General features: G+C 59.5%; 6 protein-coding genes across 6 annotated transcripts in view; 3 read left to right on the top strand and 3 right to left on the bottom strand.

The window, feature by feature from the left end:
* The first annotated feature begins 231 nt into the window (after positions 1-231).
* On the top strand, positions 232-8662 carry GGTG_03151 (phosphatidylinositol 3-kinase tor2). Its single transcript, XM_009220929.1, has 4 exons — positions 232-719; positions 834-904; positions 1020-7795; positions 7876-8662. The coding sequence occupies exons 1-4, from the start codon at positions 655-657 to the stop codon at positions 8353-8355; spliced, it is 7392 nt and encodes a 2463-aa protein (XP_009219193.1). The 5' UTR covers positions 232-654; the 3' UTR covers positions 8356-8662.
* GGTG_03150 (atypical/ABC1/ABC1-C protein kinase) lies at positions 8632-11649 on the bottom strand. Its single transcript, XM_009220928.1, has 2 exons — positions 9178-11649; positions 8632-9078 (listed from the first exon to the last, which is right to left on the bottom strand). Exons 1-2 carry the CDS (start codon positions 11404-11406, stop codon positions 9034-9036), a joined length of 2274 nt encoding a protein of 757 aa, XP_009219192.1. The 5' UTR covers positions 11407-11649; the 3' UTR covers positions 8632-9033.
* Positions 11650-11688: 39 nt separating this feature from the next.
* On the top strand, positions 11689-13379 carry GGTG_03149 (cytochrome c heme lyase). Its single transcript, XM_009220927.1, has 3 exons — positions 11689-11986; positions 12067-12704; positions 12791-13379. Exons 1-3 carry the CDS (start codon positions 11903-11905, stop codon positions 13053-13055), a joined length of 987 nt encoding a protein of 328 aa, XP_009219191.1. The 5' UTR covers positions 11689-11902; the 3' UTR covers positions 13056-13379.
* On the bottom strand, positions 13234-14285 carry GGTG_03148 (hypothetical protein). Its single transcript, XM_009220926.1, has 2 exons — positions 14019-14285; positions 13234-13924 (listed from the first exon to the last, which is right to left on the bottom strand). The coding sequence occupies exons 1-2, from the start codon at positions 14068-14070 to the stop codon at positions 13407-13409; spliced, it is 570 nt and encodes a 189-aa protein (XP_009219190.1). The 5' UTR covers positions 14071-14285; the 3' UTR covers positions 13234-13406.
* Positions 14286-15163: 878 nt separating this feature from the next.
* GGTG_03147 (hypothetical protein) lies at positions 15164-17732 on the top strand. The gene has a single exon (XM_009220925.1). The coding sequence runs from the start codon at positions 15334-15336 to the stop codon at positions 17035-17037; it is 1704 nt and encodes a 567-aa protein (XP_009219189.1). The 5' UTR covers positions 15164-15333; the 3' UTR covers positions 17038-17732.
* The window catches only part of GGTG_03146 (hypothetical protein), a gene marked incomplete at both ends in the record, with an annotated part of 2738 nt that continues 2327 nt past the window's right edge, over positions 17519-17929 (bottom strand). Inside the window, one exon of the mRNA XM_009220924.1 lies at positions 17519-17887. Within this exon, the coding sequence (XP_009219188.1) occupies positions 17519-17887 (369 nt within the window). The remainder of the gene's footprint in view (positions 17888-17929) is intronic.

The raw sequence follows: 17929 nt of genomic DNA, 5'->3' as shown, positions 1-17929 counted from the left end.
TCTACTTGAGATACTCTACACCTAGTACAGACAGCAAATGTTGTTTCCGTCTACAAAGCCTCCTTGACAGAAGCGAATCAACAGCGCAGACTGCGGCCAAAGATACGTTGGTACCTCTGGGAATGGAGTGGGTCTGCCGCACGCCTGACCCACATATCATCCTAATGGGTGTCTCTGGCTTTGGAGCAGGCCCCACACAAGGGGGCGGAAGGTCCCCGGTTCTGAGGCGCGTGAACCCAAACCGAATCTCTGAAGCTCCCGCTCTTGTCGTCAGGACGCCCATGTCCATTTGATATCCTCGTCATCCACCCCCGGCCGGGTCTCCTCGAGCAGCTGCTCTCGCATCACCCCGCTGGCTTCCATCGTGGATGCTGTGAAGGAGTCTAGCCTGGGCCCCGCATCCTGTCACACCGCGCTTGCGCCGCCAGCCACCGTTTGAGCCGTCCTTCTATGCGACTCGAATAGGCTCGTGTCCCTCGATCAGTAGCTTCAGCCCCGCGACGCCTCCCGCCATAGGGTCCCAACACTTCGCAAGCGCCCTGCCTTCCGGCTCCCTTGGCCACCTCCCATCCGCGGCGACCTGCTGCAAATGGTGCGGCCTGACTGCTTCATGTCGCGGTGATCGTCGCGCCCGGAACGGAGAGACCAGACACCATGGCCGCCCCGAACCCCAGCGCGACCGCCGCGCTGGCGGAGATCATCCAGGACCTCCGGTCAAAGTGCGCCCGCCCTCCCAGCTGCTCCCGCCCCGCTTGGCATGTGCCCTGCCGTAGGCAGTTTTGATGGTGCCGTGAGAATGCGCGCGAGGCTGACCGACGTTTGGATCTATGCAGAACCATTAGCGAGGATGGTCGACGGCGGGCGTCGCTCCAGCTTAAGGACCTGGTGTCGCTTGTTCAACGAGGTGTGTATATGGCGTCCCTTGGTGCTTCTGGTCTTTTGCCTTCCTTGATGCAGGCGTGGTACCTGTCCTATACGTCTTTCTCTAGTTCCTTGCTTATACCCATCACCTTTTCTAGACTCCTCTCCGGAACAGTTCCAAGTTTTTTGGAGCACCGTTCTCAGCAAGATCGCCGAGCTTTTCCAGAAGCACGACGGCGGTGCCAGTACGACTGCGGACCGCCTGGGTGGCATCTATGCCTTCGATGTCTTTGTCGACTTCGATGGCGTCGACTACTCGGCCAAGTTTGCGAGATTCTCCGTCGCCCTATCCAAGATCATGCAGGGCAAGGACGTCAACTGCATGCAACAGGCCGCCGTCGTTATCGGAAAGCTATGTCGACCTGGCGGTGCCATGGTCAGCGAGTTCGTCCAGTTCCTCACAAACTTCGCCATCGAGTGCCTCCAGACCCCGCGATTGGAGGAGTCGAGATATAGTGCCGCTCTCGTTCTTCGCGAGCTCTGCAAAAGTGCCCCGACGCTCATGTACAGCCATGTTGCCGAGGTGCTTGATTGGATCTGGGTTGGCCTGCGGGATAACCGCCTTCTGATCCGGGCCACGTCGGCCGAGGCCGTCAGCGCCGCATTCCGCATCATCCGCGAGCGAGACCAGGAGATGAAACAGGCATATATGCTCAAAATGTATCAGCAAGCTATCCACGGCCTCAAGATAAACACAGTCGAGGCAATCCACGGATCGCTGCTCGTACTGAAGGAGCTTCTCGAGCAGGGCGGCATGTTTATGCAGACATACTATCCCGAAGCTTGCGATATCGTCTTCAAGTACAAGGACCACAAGGAGGCTGTCATTCGAAAGACAGTGGTTATACTGATCCCAGACCTGGCCCATTATGCGCCGACCGAGTTTGGGCAGCAGTACCTCCACCAGTTCATGGTCTACCTCTCAGGAATGCTTAAAAGGGACAAGGAGAGGAACGAGGCGTTTGTGGCCATCGGGAACATTGCCAATGCGGTCAAGAGCCAAATGGCAGGCTACCTCGAGGGGATCCTCCTTTATGTCCGTGAAGGCTTAAGTCCGGCAGCTCGGAAGCGTGGTGTCCCTGTCGATCCCGTGTTCGACTGCCTCAGCCGGCTTGCTGTCGCCGTTGGGCAGACACTGAGCAAGTACATGGGCGGACTCATGGACTCGATATTCGAATGCGACATCAACCCCAAGCTGACCCAGGCCCTCGTCGACCTGGCCTTCTACATACCCCCGCTTCGTCCCACCATCCAGGAGAGGCTGCTCGATATGATCAGCAAAGTTCTGTGCGGCGAGCCGTTCAAGCCGCTCGGCGCCCCCCAGCCGAATACCCTCACCTCGGTCCCCATCATCCCCAAGGACCCCAAGGACCCCCAAGCACATGACAACCGCAAGCAGGAGATCAAATTGGCGCTCAACACCCTGGGTAGCTTTGATTTCACAGGTCATGTGCTCAACGAGTTTGTCCGCGACGTTGCTATAAAGTATGTTGAGGATGATGACTCGGAAATCCGCCAGGCCGCAGCCCTTACATGCTGCCAGCTCTACGTCGTCGATCCAATCGTCAACCAGGTTAGCTACCATGCTCTGCAGGTCGTCGGCGATGTGCTCGACAAGCTCTTGACCGTCGGGGTCTCGGATCCGGACCCCAACATCCGCAAGGTCGTGCTGGCCGCCTTGGATGATCGCTTCGATCGGCATCTGGCCAAGGCCGAGAACATCCGCACTCTCTTCTTCGCCCTCAACGACGAGCACTTCCCCATCAGGGAGGTGGCCATCGAGATCATTGGGCGTCTCACCCACCACAACCCGGCATATGTCGTTCCCTCGCTTCGCAAGACTCTGATCCAGATGTTGACAGAGCTGGAATTCTCCGACGTGGCGAGGAACAAGGAGGAGAGCGCGAAGCTCCTGAGCCTGCTCGTTCGGAACGCCCAGAGCCTCATCCGACCCTATGTGGAGCCAATGGTCACCGTTCTTCTCCCTAAAGCCAACGACCCGATCCCGTCGGTGGCTGCGACCATCTTGGAGGCCATCGGGGAGCTTTGCACCGTGGGCGGCGAGGAGATGCTCAAGTATAAGGACAAGCTGATGCCCTTGATCATCGAGGCGTTGCAGGACCAGTCATCCACTATCAAGCGTGAAGCAGCCCTCCATACGCTTGGGCAGCTCGCCAGCAACTCTGGCTACGTGATAGCGCCTTACATCGAATTCCCACAGTTGCTGGACCTGCTTCAGAGCATAATCCGCGGCGAGCCACATCACACCCGGCTGCGTCAGGAGACTATCAAGCTCCTTGGCATTTTGGGTGCCCTCGATCCGTACAAGCACCAGCAGGTCCAGGAGAAGACTCCAGATGTCAACGTTCGTGTCGAGTCCACCCAGATGACCGACGTCTCCCTGATGATGACGGGCTTGACCCCCTCAAATAAGGAGTACTACCCTACAGTGGTGATCAATGCGTTGCTGGGCATTCTCAAGGATCATTCCCTGGTCCAATATCATCAACCCGTCATCGAGGCAATCATGAGCATATTCAGGACCCTCGGTCTTGAATGTGTGTCCTTTCTGGACCGCATCATACCAGCTTTCCTGCAGGTGATCCGAAGCTCGTCGCCCACCAAGGTCGAGGGCTACTTCGCACAGCTGGGACACCTCGTCGGCATCGTCCGCCAGCACATTAGGAACTACCTGCCGGACATCATCGACCTTGTTCAGGAATACTGGTCCCAACAGTCCCTCCAGTCAACGATACTGTCGTTGATCGAGGCCATTTCAAAGTCGCTCGAGGGAGAGTTCAAGATATACCTCGCAGGCCTATTGCCCCTGATGTTGGGTGTGCTCCAAAAGGACAGCAGCGCAAAACGCACCCAGTCCGAGAAGGTGCTCCACGCGTTCCTCGTGTTTGGCACAAGCGCGGAGGAGTATATGCACCTCATCATCCCCGTTGTCGTTCGGACTTTTGAGAAACAGGGGCAGCCGATATTCCTGCGGCGGGCAGCGATCGAGACTATCGGCAAAATCTCGAAGCAGGTCAACCTCAACGACTACGCGGCCAAGATCATCCACCCCCTCACTAGGGTGCTTGCGACCGGCGAACTCCAGCTCAAGCAGGCCGCGGTCGACACCCTCTGCGCGCTGATAATGCAGCTAGGGAGAGATTTCCTTCACTTCGCCTCGACTGTTAACAAGGCAATCGCTGGCGTCCCGATCAATCACTCTGCTTACGACATGCTGCTCGGCAAACTCCAGGCCGGCGAGACATTGCCGCCTCCAGGGTCGGACAGCAGACCGGCCGCCGACGACTTGTCCTTCGCTGATCAGGCCACCAAGAAACTGGAGATGAATGCCGTGCACCTCAAGGCTGCGTGGGATACTAAGGGCAAGTCTACCAAAGAGGATTGGCAAGAGTGGCTACGGCGGTTCAGCACGACACTACTTGCCGAGTCACCGAACCACGCCCTGCGGTCCTGCTCAGCGCTGGCCAACCAGTACCCACCGCTTGCGCGTGAACTGTTCAACTCGGCCTTCGTCTCATGCTGGAGCGAGCTCTATGAGCAATACCAGGAGGAGCTGATTTACAACATCGAGAACTCCATCAAGTCGGAGAATGTGCCCCCGGACCTGCTTGGCCTGCTGCTGAATCTGGCAGAGTTCATGGAGCATGACGACAAAGCGCTGCCCATAGACATCCGCGTGCTGGGTAGAGAGGCCGCTCGCTGCCACGCTTACGCGAAGGCCCTTCACTACAAGGAGCTGGAATTCCTGCAAGACCAGAGCAGCGGCGCCGTCGAGGCCTTGATTGTCATCAACAACCAGCTTCAGCAATCCGACGCTGCCATTGGCATTCTGCGCAAAGCACAGAACTACAAAGACGGAATTCACCTCAAAGAGACGTGGTTTGAGAAGCTCGAGCGCTGGGAGGAGGCCCTGGCCTTCTACACAAAGAGGGAGAAGGAGATCCCGCAGGGCCAAGTGACACCTGTGGAGATCTTCATGGGCAAGATGCGATGCCTGCACGCTCTCGGCGAATGGGACTCTCTCGCCCAACTGGCAGGCACAGCGTGGTCCAACTCCTCATCCGAGCTCCAGCGGCGTATTGCGCCGCTCGCCACCACGGCCGCCTGGGGTCTGGGCAAGTGGGACTCGATGGACGGCTACCTGCAGACAATGAAGCGGAACTCTCCAGACCGATCGTTCTTCGGCGCTATTCTCGCCCTACATCGTAACCAATTTGGAGAAGCCGCTCGCTGCATCGAACAGGCGCGCGAAGGCCTCGACACGGAACTCAGCGCGCTTGTGAGCGAGTCCTACACTCGCGCATACACTGTTATCGTGCGAGTGCAGATGCTGGCTGAGCTAGAGGAGCTCATCACATACAAGCAGTGTGATGCCAAGAAGCAGGCCACTATGAGGAGCACATGGGAGGCCAGGCTGAAGGGCTGCCAGCGCAACGTCGAGGTGTGGCAGCGCATGCTCCGTCTCCGATCGCTGGTCATACAGCCCATGGAAAATATGCACATGTGGATCAAGTTTGCCAACCTCTGCCGCAAATCCGGGCGCATGGGGCTGGCAGAGAAGTCGCTGAAGCAACTCATCGGCGTCGACGCCTCGCTTGAACGCACCATACCTGGCTGGACAGGCGGCATGGACGAGCGCGGCCAGAACGGGGACGGACGCCACTTTGAAGCTCCTCCAGTACCGATCGGTACTCCCCCGCAGGTCACGTACGCTGTCCTCAAGTTCCAGTGGGATCTCGGCCACCAGCCTCAGAACAGGGCCACTGGTGTGGCCGAGAAGGCGCTTGAATGCCTGCGCGACTTTGCGATGGACAACGCAGCCCGCATCGATGTCACCAGGCAGCAGCTCCAGGCGCGCCCGCCGAACAACATGGAGCTGCATAACGGTCACATCCATGGGCATGGGCAGTTCGCGCCGTTCCCCGAAACCATTGATCTTGCCCCCGATGCCCAGCGCGTGATGAAGGAGGACGCAATCCTGCTCGCCAAGTGCTTCTTGAGGCAGGGTGAGTGGATGAAGACCTTGAACAAGGACGACTGGCAGTACACGCAGGTCGACGAGATCATTCACAGCTACTACCAGGCAACTAGATACAACCCCGACTGGTACAAGGCGTGGCACGCCTGGGCTCTTGCCAACTTTGAGGTCGTCCAGGCGCTTACTAACAAGAACGCCAGCGAGGGCGTTCAAGGTCAAGCCTCCCAGGTGGACCAAAAGATCATCGAGCACGTCGTCCCGGCGGTGAAGGGATTCTTCAAGTCGATCGCGCTGTCGCAAGGAAGCGCGCTCCAGGACACGCTGCGACTTCTCACACTGTGGCTCGCACACGGCAGCAGCCCCGAGGTCAACGCTGCCGTCACCGAGGGGTCTACCAAGGTCAATGTGGATACGTGGCTGGAGGTGATCCCGCAGCTGATTGCGCGCATCAATCAGTCCAACAAGCGGGTGCAGTTGTCTGTGCAGAACCTGCTTGCGGACGTGGGCCGGGCGCACCCACAGGCGCTCGTTTACCCCCTGACAGTTGCGACGGAGAAGTCGGAGCACTCCAAGAAGTCGGTGGCGGCAAGCGTCATCATGGACAACATGAGGCAACATAGCCTCAAGCTTGTCGACGAGGCGGCTGTAGTCAGCCGAGAGTTGATTCGCGTGGCCATCCTATGGCACGAAATGTGGCACGAGGGGCTGGAGGAAGCCTCACGCCTCTATTTTGGCGATAGAGACATCGAGGGCATGTTCAAGGCACTGGCTCCGCTGCACGAGGCCCTAGACAACGGGCCGGAAACGCTGCGGGAGATTTCGTTTGCGCAGGCCTTTGGGCGAGACCTCACCGAAGCTCGCGAGTGGTGTAGGCAGTACCAGCACAGTCGGGATACCAACGACCTCAACCTCGCTTGGGATCTCTACTACCAAGTCTTCCGACGCATCTATAGGCAAGTGCCTCAGATGACTTCGTTGGAGCTTGCTTACTGCTCGCCCAAGCTTCTCCACGCTACAAACCTGGACCTATGCGTCCCGGGTACCTACAAGAGTGGTACCCCCATCATCAGTATTGCCTCGTTCGACCCGACGGTCGCTGTCATCAATTCGAAGCAGCGGCCGCGCAAGCTCAACATCAACGGGAGCGACGGCATTCCATACACGTTCCTGCTGAAGGGCCACGAGGACATTCGGCAGGACGAGCGGGTCATGCAGCTGTTCGGCCTATGCAACACACTGCTGGCCAACGACTCGGAGTCTTACAAGCGACACCTCAACATCCAGAGCTACCCAGCCATCCCCCTGTCGCACAACTCTGGTCTCCTGGGCTGGGTCCCCAACAGCGACACGCTCCACACGCTGATCAGGGAATACCGAGACAGCCGCAAGATCCTTCTCAACATTGAGCACCGCATCATGCTCCAGATGGCGCCAGACTATGACAACCTGACTCTTATGCAGAAGGTGGAGGTGTTTGGATATGCGCTTGACAACACCACGGGCCAAGATCTGTACCGCGTTCTGTGGCTGAAGAGCAAGAGCTCCGAGGCCTGGCTGGAGCGGCGCACAAACTACACGCGATCCCTTGGAGTCATGTCCATGGTCGGGTACATCCTCGGCCTGGGCGATCGGCATCCGTCGAACCTGATGCTGGACCGCGTGACGGGCAAGATAGTGCACATCGACTTTGGCGACTGCTTCGAGGTGGCCATGAAGCGCGACAAGTATCCGGAGCGCGTGCCCTTCCGGCTGACTCGCATGCTCACGTACGCCATGGAGGTCAGCAACATCGAGGGAAGCTTCAGGATTACCTGCGAGCACGCGATGCGGGTGCTACGGGAGAACAAGGAGAGTGTCATGGCCGTGCTGGAAGCCGTAAGTCTCGCTCTAGTCTCCATCCTCGACAGCGTCTTGGATGTTCTTTGCTGACCTTTTTCGTTTCTCGCAACCCGCAGTTCATCCACGATCCACTCCTCACTTGGCGTTTGACCAAAGCCCCCAGCAAGGCTGGGCCGAACTTCGATTCCGAGCGAGAGCGCGATCTTGTCGGCCCCGATGCGGCGCGGGCGCGGCGGCCGTCGATCCTCGAGGTCAACGTGCCGCCATCCGAGGTCATGGCCGCGCAGCTCAACGGCGACGGAGGCGGCCTCACGGCGGGCGGACCGCCCAATGGGCGGCGGCGGGCGGGGACGAACTCGTCAGCTCTGGGGACCAGCCAGGGCGCCAACGGTCAAGTCCCGAAGCAGGATATTGCCGAGATTCAGAACGAGCGGGCGGTCGAGGTGCTGGACCGCGTGTCACAGAAGCTGACGGGGCGAGACTTCAAGCCCGAGGAGGAGCTCGACGTGATCTCGCAGGTGCACAAGCTGATCATGGAGGCAACCAAGCTGGAGAACCTGTGTCAGCACTACATAGGATGGTGCAGCTTCTGGTGATCAGGCAATGTTGTCTCTTGATCGGCACGCGCACCTTAATCAATGGTGGAGTGGGAGATGAAATTTTACGGAGATGCTTGGGCGAGATTCGTGGCCCGGAGGGATTTTTTTTGCTATGATTCTCGTTCATTATTTGATAATACTGGGACTAGTTATAGTCAGTCTTTGGCCCCGAGACCTCTTGATACTCATGAGGCCTCGGCCAAAGCCTGATAGAGATAGAGGGGTCGGGGGCATTTACCTGGGAGTTTCTTGGACGGTTGGAGAATATGCGCTCTAGGAACTTTGTGCTTGTGTTCTGATTCAGCAACGCTAGGTGGATAGAATTGCATGGGGATTTGCTGATGAGTTTTCTGTGTTGATTCAATGCTCGTGTACGTGTCCTCGACGGACGCAAGACGTGTGTAAGCATATCTAGGATTGATTGGGAGGTTGTCGAAAATAGCGAGTGCTCCGCACTCTTCTCTATTCCGCAACGGAGACGACAATGTCCCTTTGCTGAATATTGTATAGCCGCCCACAAACTCCTTCGCTGTTATACATTATATGGCCCGTTTGTATCCCTACGTGGGCGGAAGTACCTTGTCTCAGTATTCCTTAAGTCTAGCAGGGGTTTTCTTTTGGTCAAATGACAAGCTCTTCTCGTCGTCAGTGCTCTAGTCAAGGTCTCCTAAGACTCTAAATGTTGGGTGATAATTGATCGTATTTCACGCAACGCTCGACCTGGAGTGAATATCACGGGGTGGTTAGTAAATGGTGGTCGGACCTAGGATAGAAAAAAAGGGAGAGCATGTAAAAAAGAAAAAAGAAAGAAAAACTCACATCCTCAATGCTGGCCTGCACGAAACGCCTGGCCTCAAGCCCGACCCAGACCATGATCATGGAAAAGTCGCCCTGCTTGACCATGTTGGCGCCGCTCTGGGCCGAGAGCTCGCGCAGGATGGGCAGGGCCGACGAGAGCAGGTCGAGGTCTGGGTTGAGGGCGCGGCCGATGCCCTCGAGCAGGAAGATGCTGATGACCACGTTCACAAAGTCGCCCTCCATGCGGACGTGATGGGAGCGCACCATGGCCAGGACGCGCTGCAGTATGTCGCCGATGCGGACGTTGCCGAGCGCGAGGGTGGACGATTTCACCTCGAGCACGAGGTGCTGCATCTTGAGGGCGAAGATGTCGGCGTCGAGCACGGCGTCGGGCTGGCGGCAGCGCTCGCACATGAGGGCGCCGGCCTTGTAGCCGTCGAACTCGGCGATGGCGCGGAAGAGGTCGAGGAAGTTGCGGCGGTTGGTGGCGTTGAGTTCCGTCACGAGGCCCGTGTCGATAAAGAGGAGCTGCGGCCGGAAGCCCTCCTCGTCGATGCGTCGGAGCTCCTCCTCCCACGCGGCCTTGTCCTTGCGGTGCCGGTAGGGCCGGAGCCGGGAGAGGACCTGCTCCGTTACGTCCAGCTGCTGCCGCCCGGCGGGGGTGTTGTGGTCGTCATGCTCGCCGTCCTCTTCTTGCGCGCCGCGCTGGCCGTGGCGCTGGAGATGTGGTAGCCTGGGGAGGTTGGGTAGGTCTGGCTTCTCGGCCTGGTAGAAGCGCACCATGATGTTGCCTGGGTGCAGGTCGGCGTGGACAAAGTTATCGATCAGGAGCATGCGCAGGAAGGCGTCGAGGCCCTCAGCGGCGATGTCGTGCTGGAACACGCCGCCGCCGTTCTCCATAAAGTCGGCGAGCGGGATGCCTGTGGCGAACTCCTCGATCAGGACGTTGCGGGTGGTGAACTCGGGGTAGGGGAAGGGGAACCAGGCCGTGGACCGGTCGCGGAAGTGGTTGCGGAAGATGGTCAGGTTGGCGGCCTCGATGCGCAGGTCGAGTTGCAGGCGCATCATCTCGCCGAACTGGGCCACCTCGTCGGGCAGCGAGAGCCAGTGCATGGTCGGGATGGCGTTGATGGCAGCAGCGAAGAAGCCCATGATGCGCAGGTCGCGCCGGACCGTCCGCTCGACGCGCGGGTGCAGCACCTTGACGGCCACGTACGACGAGGGCACGCGCTTGGGCGTGCTCTTGAGGACCGTCTCGACCTTCTTACGGACGTTGATGCCACGCCTCCCGCCGTACCCGCCGCCGCCGTCCACGTCCACGTCGGCGGGCGAGGCGAGGCCCGGCTTCAGCTTGGCGCGGTAGACCTGGGCGATAGCGCCGACGCCGAGCGGGGTCTCGTCGAACTCGTCAAAGATGGAGTCGAACGGCATGCCGTTGAAGGCGGCCTCGACTATGCGCCTGGTGGCGTGGAGCGAGTGGGCGGGCGCGTTGGAGTGCAGCCGGGACATGGTGTCGCACATCTCGTTTGGGAAGATGTCGGAGCGTGAGGCTGCCCACTGGCCCAGCTTGATGAAGGCCGGCCCGGCCAGCTCCATGCTCTTGACCAAGACCCCGTACCACCAGAGCGTGCCGGTCCGCTCGTTGTCGCGCTCGGGCACGCGGCGGCCGACCCAGACGGCCGGCACGGCCAGGATGACGGGCACGAAGATGGCGGCCAGGTGCAGGAAGCGGAGGCCGGTGCAGAGTGGCTCCCAGACGTAGAGGTCCAGCAGGAGCACGACCTGGTGCCCGAGGCGCGAGAGGCCGTGGTCGTCGTCGTGGATCTCCTTGGCGATCTCGCGACGCGACGCCGCCAACATGCGGTCCTCGCCCGTTTCGTTGTCGTCCCCGTTATCATACTCCGAGAGCTGCACAAAGGCTGCCGTGCCAAGGGCGACCGCGCCGGCGCCGCTTCCCATCTTGGCCATCAATGGCGCATTAGCTCCAGTTCGGCCTCCTCTTCCGCCGCCATCGGCTCTTTGCTCGGCCCGACTGCCGCCTTTCCTCGACCGCTTTAGTTGGGGCCATGTCTGGTGGCCCTGGCTGCGCGTGGCCCTACTGTTTCCGCGAAAGAAATGACGAATTCCGCGGGCGGCTGTTGAAGGATGAGTGATGTTTGCCGCATGGTGAAATCGGCTCAAGGCGGCAGCGGATGAGCCTCGGCCAAGTTGGGACAAGACGCGGACGGAGATGAGCCCTGGCAGGGACATGTCGCCGCGCAATGCCGCTGGGGACTGTTGGATTTGATTCTGTAGTGTTTGCCGCGCCGGGCGCCCATCATATCCACGCCATTGGAGTTGTGTTGTTGGTGGAGGGCCTTGCTGAGTTGCTGGAATGGCCCATTCCTCTCTTCCTTGAAGGAGAAGGTCAGCTCAGCGACTTAACCCGCGCAGGCCTGACGTAATACATTTATGATGCGCTGAGCACATGCAAAGCTCAAGCTTTTAGGCGCGACAAGTCGCCAGAGTACCCCTGCCCCTTGTTGCCGATTCATTATCGGGGGCACCCTTGCGTGAAATAATTTAGCGCGGGAAAGCACCAATAGCAGCAGCCTCAATAAAAAAAAGAGAGAGCCTCATTGACGACTCATAATATCACCTTCATATCGTTTACCAGCCAGTCTATTCTCACACCTTATCCTACCTACCTCTTTTGCGCCTCACACCCTATCCTACCTACCTCTTTTGCGCCTCACAACGTCCTGAGATGGGCTGGTTCTGGGCAGATTCACCCACGCCGCCGGCGCCATCAGTCGCCCGCCACAACCAGGTTTCGGGCGCCGCACCTCCTGTATGCAGTGTCGCCTGCCGCAAGCCGTGCGCTCACCCCAGTCGATAACTTTGAAGATGCTAACCGTGCTTCTACACCAGGCCGGCTGCCCCATGCACAAAAAGACAGTAGACGCCTTCACCCCGGCATCAGCAAAGCCGCGCGCCAGCGCAACAACCCCGCCGCCGTCGTCATGCCCCGTCGCCCACGACCAGCCGTCGGCGGGGGCCGCCCCGGCCAAACAACAATCTGCGCTGTCCCGCCTCAACCCGCTCAACTACATGTTCCCCGACCTGTCCAACAAGCCGGCGCCGAACCAGACCATGGCGCTCCCGACGGAGCGCGAGGCGTCGACGATCCCACGCGGCGGCGGCGGCGAGGGCAACTGGGAGTACCCGTCGCCGCAGCAGATGTACCACGCGCTGCTGCGCAAGGGCTACACCGACACGGACCCGTCGGCTGTCGAGCCCATGGTGGCCATCCACAACTTCCTCAACGAGGGCGCCTGGGCCGAGATCGTCGAGTGGGAGAGGCGCTTCGGCCGCGGCCTGGCCAGGGGCTGGCAGATCTCGCGCCAGGGCGAGGAGAGGGCCCCGCTAATCGCCAGGCAGCTCGAGGTGATGGAGGACCGGAAACCCGAGACCCCGAGCCTGGTCCGCTTCCAGGGCAGGCCAAAGGACATGACCCCCAAGGCCGCCTTCTTCCAGGTCCTGGGCTGGCTCTACCCCTCCAAGTTTGGGTTGGTTGTCCCGTAGCCTCGGAGATTTTTTTTCTTGCTCTGCCTCCCAAGTGGGCACACGGCTAATCCACGTTTTCTCCCCGCAGTACTGAACCCCCGTTTGACCGTCACGACTGGTACGTGTCACGCAACGTCAACGGCCAGCAGCAAGAGGTTCGCTACATCATCGACTACTACACCGGCCCCCCGGAGCCCACGGGCGAGCCGGTTTTCTACCTCGACGTGCGGCCGGCCGCCACGCTCAACGGCTCTGCCGAGCGCCTGATGCGCTGGGGAGGCGATGTCTGGTGGCGCGCCTCTGGAGCCGAGGTTAGGCACGGGAGCCAGGCGTCCAGGTCGAACAACCGATGAAGTGCTCTAGGCAAAACGGGGGAACAATGAGGTCAGAGTATCGACTGGGTCAAAGATGCTCGTATTTTGCCCAGACGAATGTTCATGGGCGGTTCATGGCAAGGAAGTTGTGCACATTTGCTTCTTGGAGGGTTTGCGGTCCGACTCCACTCTGTATGATGAAAAAGGCACACTTGCCTCTGTGATGATAGATGTATCTCTGATGGGTTAGCGTCACTAATGCCACTACGATTTACTTGATACCCTCTAGCGGGCACAATGTCACATTTGCAGATTGCGACAGGGGAACGAGCTCGCAAAATGGAGAGTCCAAAAAAAAAAAACCTCATTATTCTCTGGCCTGGTGGTTTATTACGAGAGGGTCTTGGCCAGCTGGGTGACCTGGTCGAGAAGGGCCTTGGACTCGCGCGGGGCGTTCTTGGTGACCTTGCCGAGCAGGTGGTCGACCTGGAGGCCGGCGGCCTTGGGCGGGTTGCCCTGTGCTGTCTGGATGCGCGAGACCTGCATGGAGAGGAAGAACTTGGGCACCTTGATGGCGGCGACGTTGCCGCCGACGGAGCGGATGCCGGCCTCGGTGGCCGTGTAGACGTCGAGCTCGGCCTGGAACTTCTTGAGGTCGTTCTGCGCCAGCGGCTCCGTCGTCTTGAACTTGTCGAGCGCGAAGGCGAGCGGGGTGCCCTTGCCCGTGAAGTCGACGGAGCTGAAGGACACGCCGCCGGCCGTCAGGTCGGGCACGCCCGACAGGGTCTTGGCGTTGGCCGAGCAGGTGATGCGGCTCTGCAGCGTCTTGGCGACGTCCGAGACCTCCTTGGGCAGGGCGGTGTTGCCGATGATGAAGCAGGGGTTGGCCTGGCGATCCTCGATCGGGGCTGTCATACAAAGAGGCTGTCAGTGGACTTGACTAGAGTAAGGCCGATCACTACCTAGGTACCTAGGTGGGAGGCAGTCAAGTGGAATACGTACCGGCCGAGACGAGCGCCGCGCCAGCAACCAGAAGGGCAGAGAAGAAACGCATCTTGAAAGACTTTGCGATCGTGGAGAGATATCGGAAGAGGGTAAAGGGTCACAAAGTCATAAGAGTGCGTAATAATGAAGCGAGTATTAAAACGAGAGGTACCCTTCCAGAAGGCTGCCTGATCAAGAATCGAAGGATAGTGAGAGACTGGGCTACCGCAAAAGGTAACCAGAAACAAACAACGGCGACGGATCGGCAGGTTATATACAGTGCCACAGTACCTGGGGAATTGCCCGCCGCTCTCCCCCTTTGATACCCACCCTGACGGCCCCAGCAGAGCCGCGAAATTTGGATGGGGGTCAGGGCCTGCGCCGTCTCCATCGCAGGGGCACCCCCCTGGCCGACGTTGCTCTCCAGGCCGTTGCAAATGCGAGTGCAGCAGCGACAGCTGACGGCTGGCCCTGCCGGCCGGGTCTTGGGTCTGCTGCTGCGTCGAGTTTGGACGGCTGTCATTGGCGCGAAAACCGGATCGACGGTAAGGTTTCTCAGATTCAGGCCCCTTTTTGGGTGTGATCCTGGACAGAGATCTGATACAGGAACTTGAGACGGGATTTGACACGGCTAGTGCAGGCGCGCACCCACCGAGCAAGAATGAGCACGCGTTCGTCTCCGTTGCCACCATCTTGAGCATCCTGCATGATATCGGCACCCGAAGGCCCCGAGGACAAAGGCTGGCTCTCTATCGCCACAAACGCCCATTACAACGACAGAGTCGCGCCAATGTCGATATTTTCTCTCTGTCCGGCGTAATTCTGAAGACTCCACACCATCATTATAGGTATCTACGTACCTATTCCGGTGGTGGGGGGTGTAGAAACACAGGAACCAGAAACCATACCCAGGAACTCCGAGCCAGGAATAGAATTGCGCATCCCCGCGGCCCTCCATGCCAACACCCTCCCTTTTTGCTGGATCGTTGTGTCGATCTCCGTTCCCGAGATCGCGTAGCGTTGCAAAAAGTTCGCCAATCAGACATGGCAGATGGACAATCAGTGGCACGACCCGTGCCCCACAATTATCCGAGCAGCCATCCATCGGCGGGCTCCGAGTGAAAATTTGGTCGTAGCTCCTGCAGCCTGCACTGCTGACCTGCTGCTGCGCCCAGAATTTGATCGAGCTGTTGCTGGGCTTGCGCAATCAGTCCAAACAAAATTGCGCCAGCGCGTGACCCTCAGACCCCGTCTCGTTGCCACCGAGCCCTGTCCGTCCACCACCAGCCTCGACAACAACAAACCAAAGCGCACACCACGATGAGGGGTGACTATGGAAGCTGACACGTCGAGCTCCCTCACCCGCCTCCACATCACGCCCCTGGACCCCGACCTGCTCAAGGTCATCGTCCCCGCTACAGCTCTACCAAGCGCGAAAAACATCTCGTTTCACACTCTCGAGGCCTTCCCCGAGAAGCGCTACGGTTTTGTCGACCTCCCCACGCTCGAGGCCGAAAAGATTAAGAAGAAGCTCAACGGCGCCGTCCTCAAGGGCGTCAAGATCCGAATCGAAAAGGCCAGGCCCGACAAGATGCCGCGCCACGACAAGAACGACGCGGGTGCCGACGCCGAGTCGAAAAAAAGATCGTGCGAGGACAGGCCGCCCAGGCTCAAGGAGGACAGCAGCAAGAAGCGCAAGCGCCAGCGTGAGGAGATCCCCGGCGTCGAGCTGGAGGAGGGCCGTAGGGTCAAGCGCGGCTGGACTGCGACCGAGGCCACCGAGAGCAGGGAGCGCAAGAGCAAAAAGGACAAGGCCGATAAAAATGACAAGAAGGATAAGAAGGACCGGAAAGAGAAGAAGCAGCGCAAAAAGGAGATGCGCTCGCGGTACACGGATGCGCCCGAGTGTCTGATGAAGACAGTCGTGCCCACTGCCGCCGCCGCTGCTGCCGAGGCCGACGACCAGAGCTCACCACCAAAGAAGCGCAAGAGTAAGAGCAAGACCGAAACCGTAGTCATCCATGAGTTCGAAAAGACGACCAAGTTCCCCACCTTCCTCAAAAACAGCGCTGCCGAGTCTTCCAAAACGAGCGCCACCAACGAGTTTGTTGAGGGCGTTGGTTGGATCAGCCAAGATAGCAAAATCGTCGAGGCGGCTCGCTCTGCGCGCACTTCTCGGAAAGCCTCCAAAAGGGTAAAATCCCCGTCGCCGTCGCCGCCACCACAAGCGGCTGACGACACCACGAGTTCAAGCGGAAGCGACAGCGATGATGATGGCGATACCTCTTCGGACGACGACGATGATGGCAAGACAGAGGCCGCGATGGCCCCGCCGAGGTCCAAAGCGCATCCCCAGACCATCTCTATCCCCGACGCTTCGTCGCCGGCCCAGAAGGTCAAGGACAGCAGCGCCATCTCCAAGACCGAGTCGCCCAGGCCCAAGTCCGCAGGCTCGGTCATGAGCCTCACCATCAAGATCCCTCCTAGCACCCCGGCCACCCCCAAGTTACACCCCTTGGAGGCTCTTTATAAGCGATCAAAGCCAGACGGGGGCGCTGCCGGTGGAGCCTCGGCCACCCCAGCGCAGCCTTCGTTCGCCTTCTTTGATGCCGAGGGCGATCAGGCAGATGAAGAACAATGCGGCGGCATGGACGAGGAACCCAGGAGTAGCCAGCAGCCGCCCATGACGCCGTACTCCCGACAGGACATGGAGTTCCGGAACATCCGGAGCGCGGCCCCGACGCCCGACACGGCCCACCACAGCCGCAGCTTCAAGTTCTGGCCGAACCCCGGGCAAGAGGACCTCGACGAGGAGGACGAGGAGGAAGACGGTGACGATGATGAGGAGGAAGGGGATGAAGACGGCGAGCCGGCTGCTGACGGTGCTGACGGTACGACTACGTCGAGCTCGGACTTCCAGAAGTGGTTCTGGGAGAACCGTGGCGATCTCAACCGGTCTTGGAAGAAGCGTAGAAAGTTGGCTGCCAAGGAGAAGCGGTACCGCGAGAACAGGTCGCGGGCAAACAGGGCGGTTTAACGAGGTATTCGCTTTAGAGATACTTATAGAACGTGGGATTGCGTTTTCGTATCCTCTGTTGGGTTTCGAAGTTTGGGGTTTATTGGTCGTCCTTGATATGGGCCCCTGAGCTTGGCATGCGTTCATTGTCTCACAAACTTCCATGTGGGAGCTGGCGGCACAGCTATCTGGCACCGAACGTCTCGTCACCTTGAAAGAAACTAGCTACGCTAATGGTATTATGATTACACAAGGTGTGAGCACAGCACACGTCAACATCCTGAACCAAACAGAAAAACAGGAAAGAGCACAGTGTACAATACACACCATACATTACCTGCACCCCGAAATTCCAGCCCTGGCGACCTGCGGAAACGCGACAACCCAAAACAATGACATCTAGCCAGAAAGCCGAGAAGGAAAGGGACAATAAAGGAAAGAAGGACTGAAAAATAAGTGACAAAGGAGAGACAAGAGAAACACCAACAAACGAAACCCCCCCTCACAGCCCCGAGTCGAGCTTGGCTGGCGCCTTGGGCGCGTACGACCGCCAGGCATCGCAGTTCTGGCCCATGGCGCCGAGATCCATGGCGCCCGGGATCTGGTCGGCGAGCTCGAGGAAGTCGACGCTCAGGCCCTGGGACGCGTGGAAGGCGATGTGGCAGTGCATGATCCAGGCGCCCGGGTTGTCCGTCTTGAAGGCGAGCGCGAGCCAGCCCCAGGCCGGCAGCACCGTGCTGTCGCGCCGGACCGGGTTGGAGCCGCGCAGCCGGCCCGCGTCGGACGCCGGGTTGTAGACGATCTGGCGCTGCGACGCGTCGAGCGGGTTGGCGACGGCGTCGGAGCGGCCGAGCATGAGGAAGTCGTGGCCCTGGGGAGGTGGGGGGGGGGGGGGGGGGGTGGGGTGGGGTGG

Source organism: Gaeumannomyces tritici, assembly GCF_000145635.1.
Source record: "Gaeumannomyces tritici R3-111a-1 unplaced genomic scaffold supercont2.2, whole genome shotgun sequence".
In the NCBI taxonomy this organism is placed as follows: Eukaryota; Fungi; Ascomycota; class Sordariomycetes; order Magnaporthales; family Magnaporthaceae; genus Gaeumannomyces; species Gaeumannomyces tritici.
Note: the sequence above shows the minus strand (reverse complement) of the source record. Positions and strands in the feature narration are given on the sequence as shown.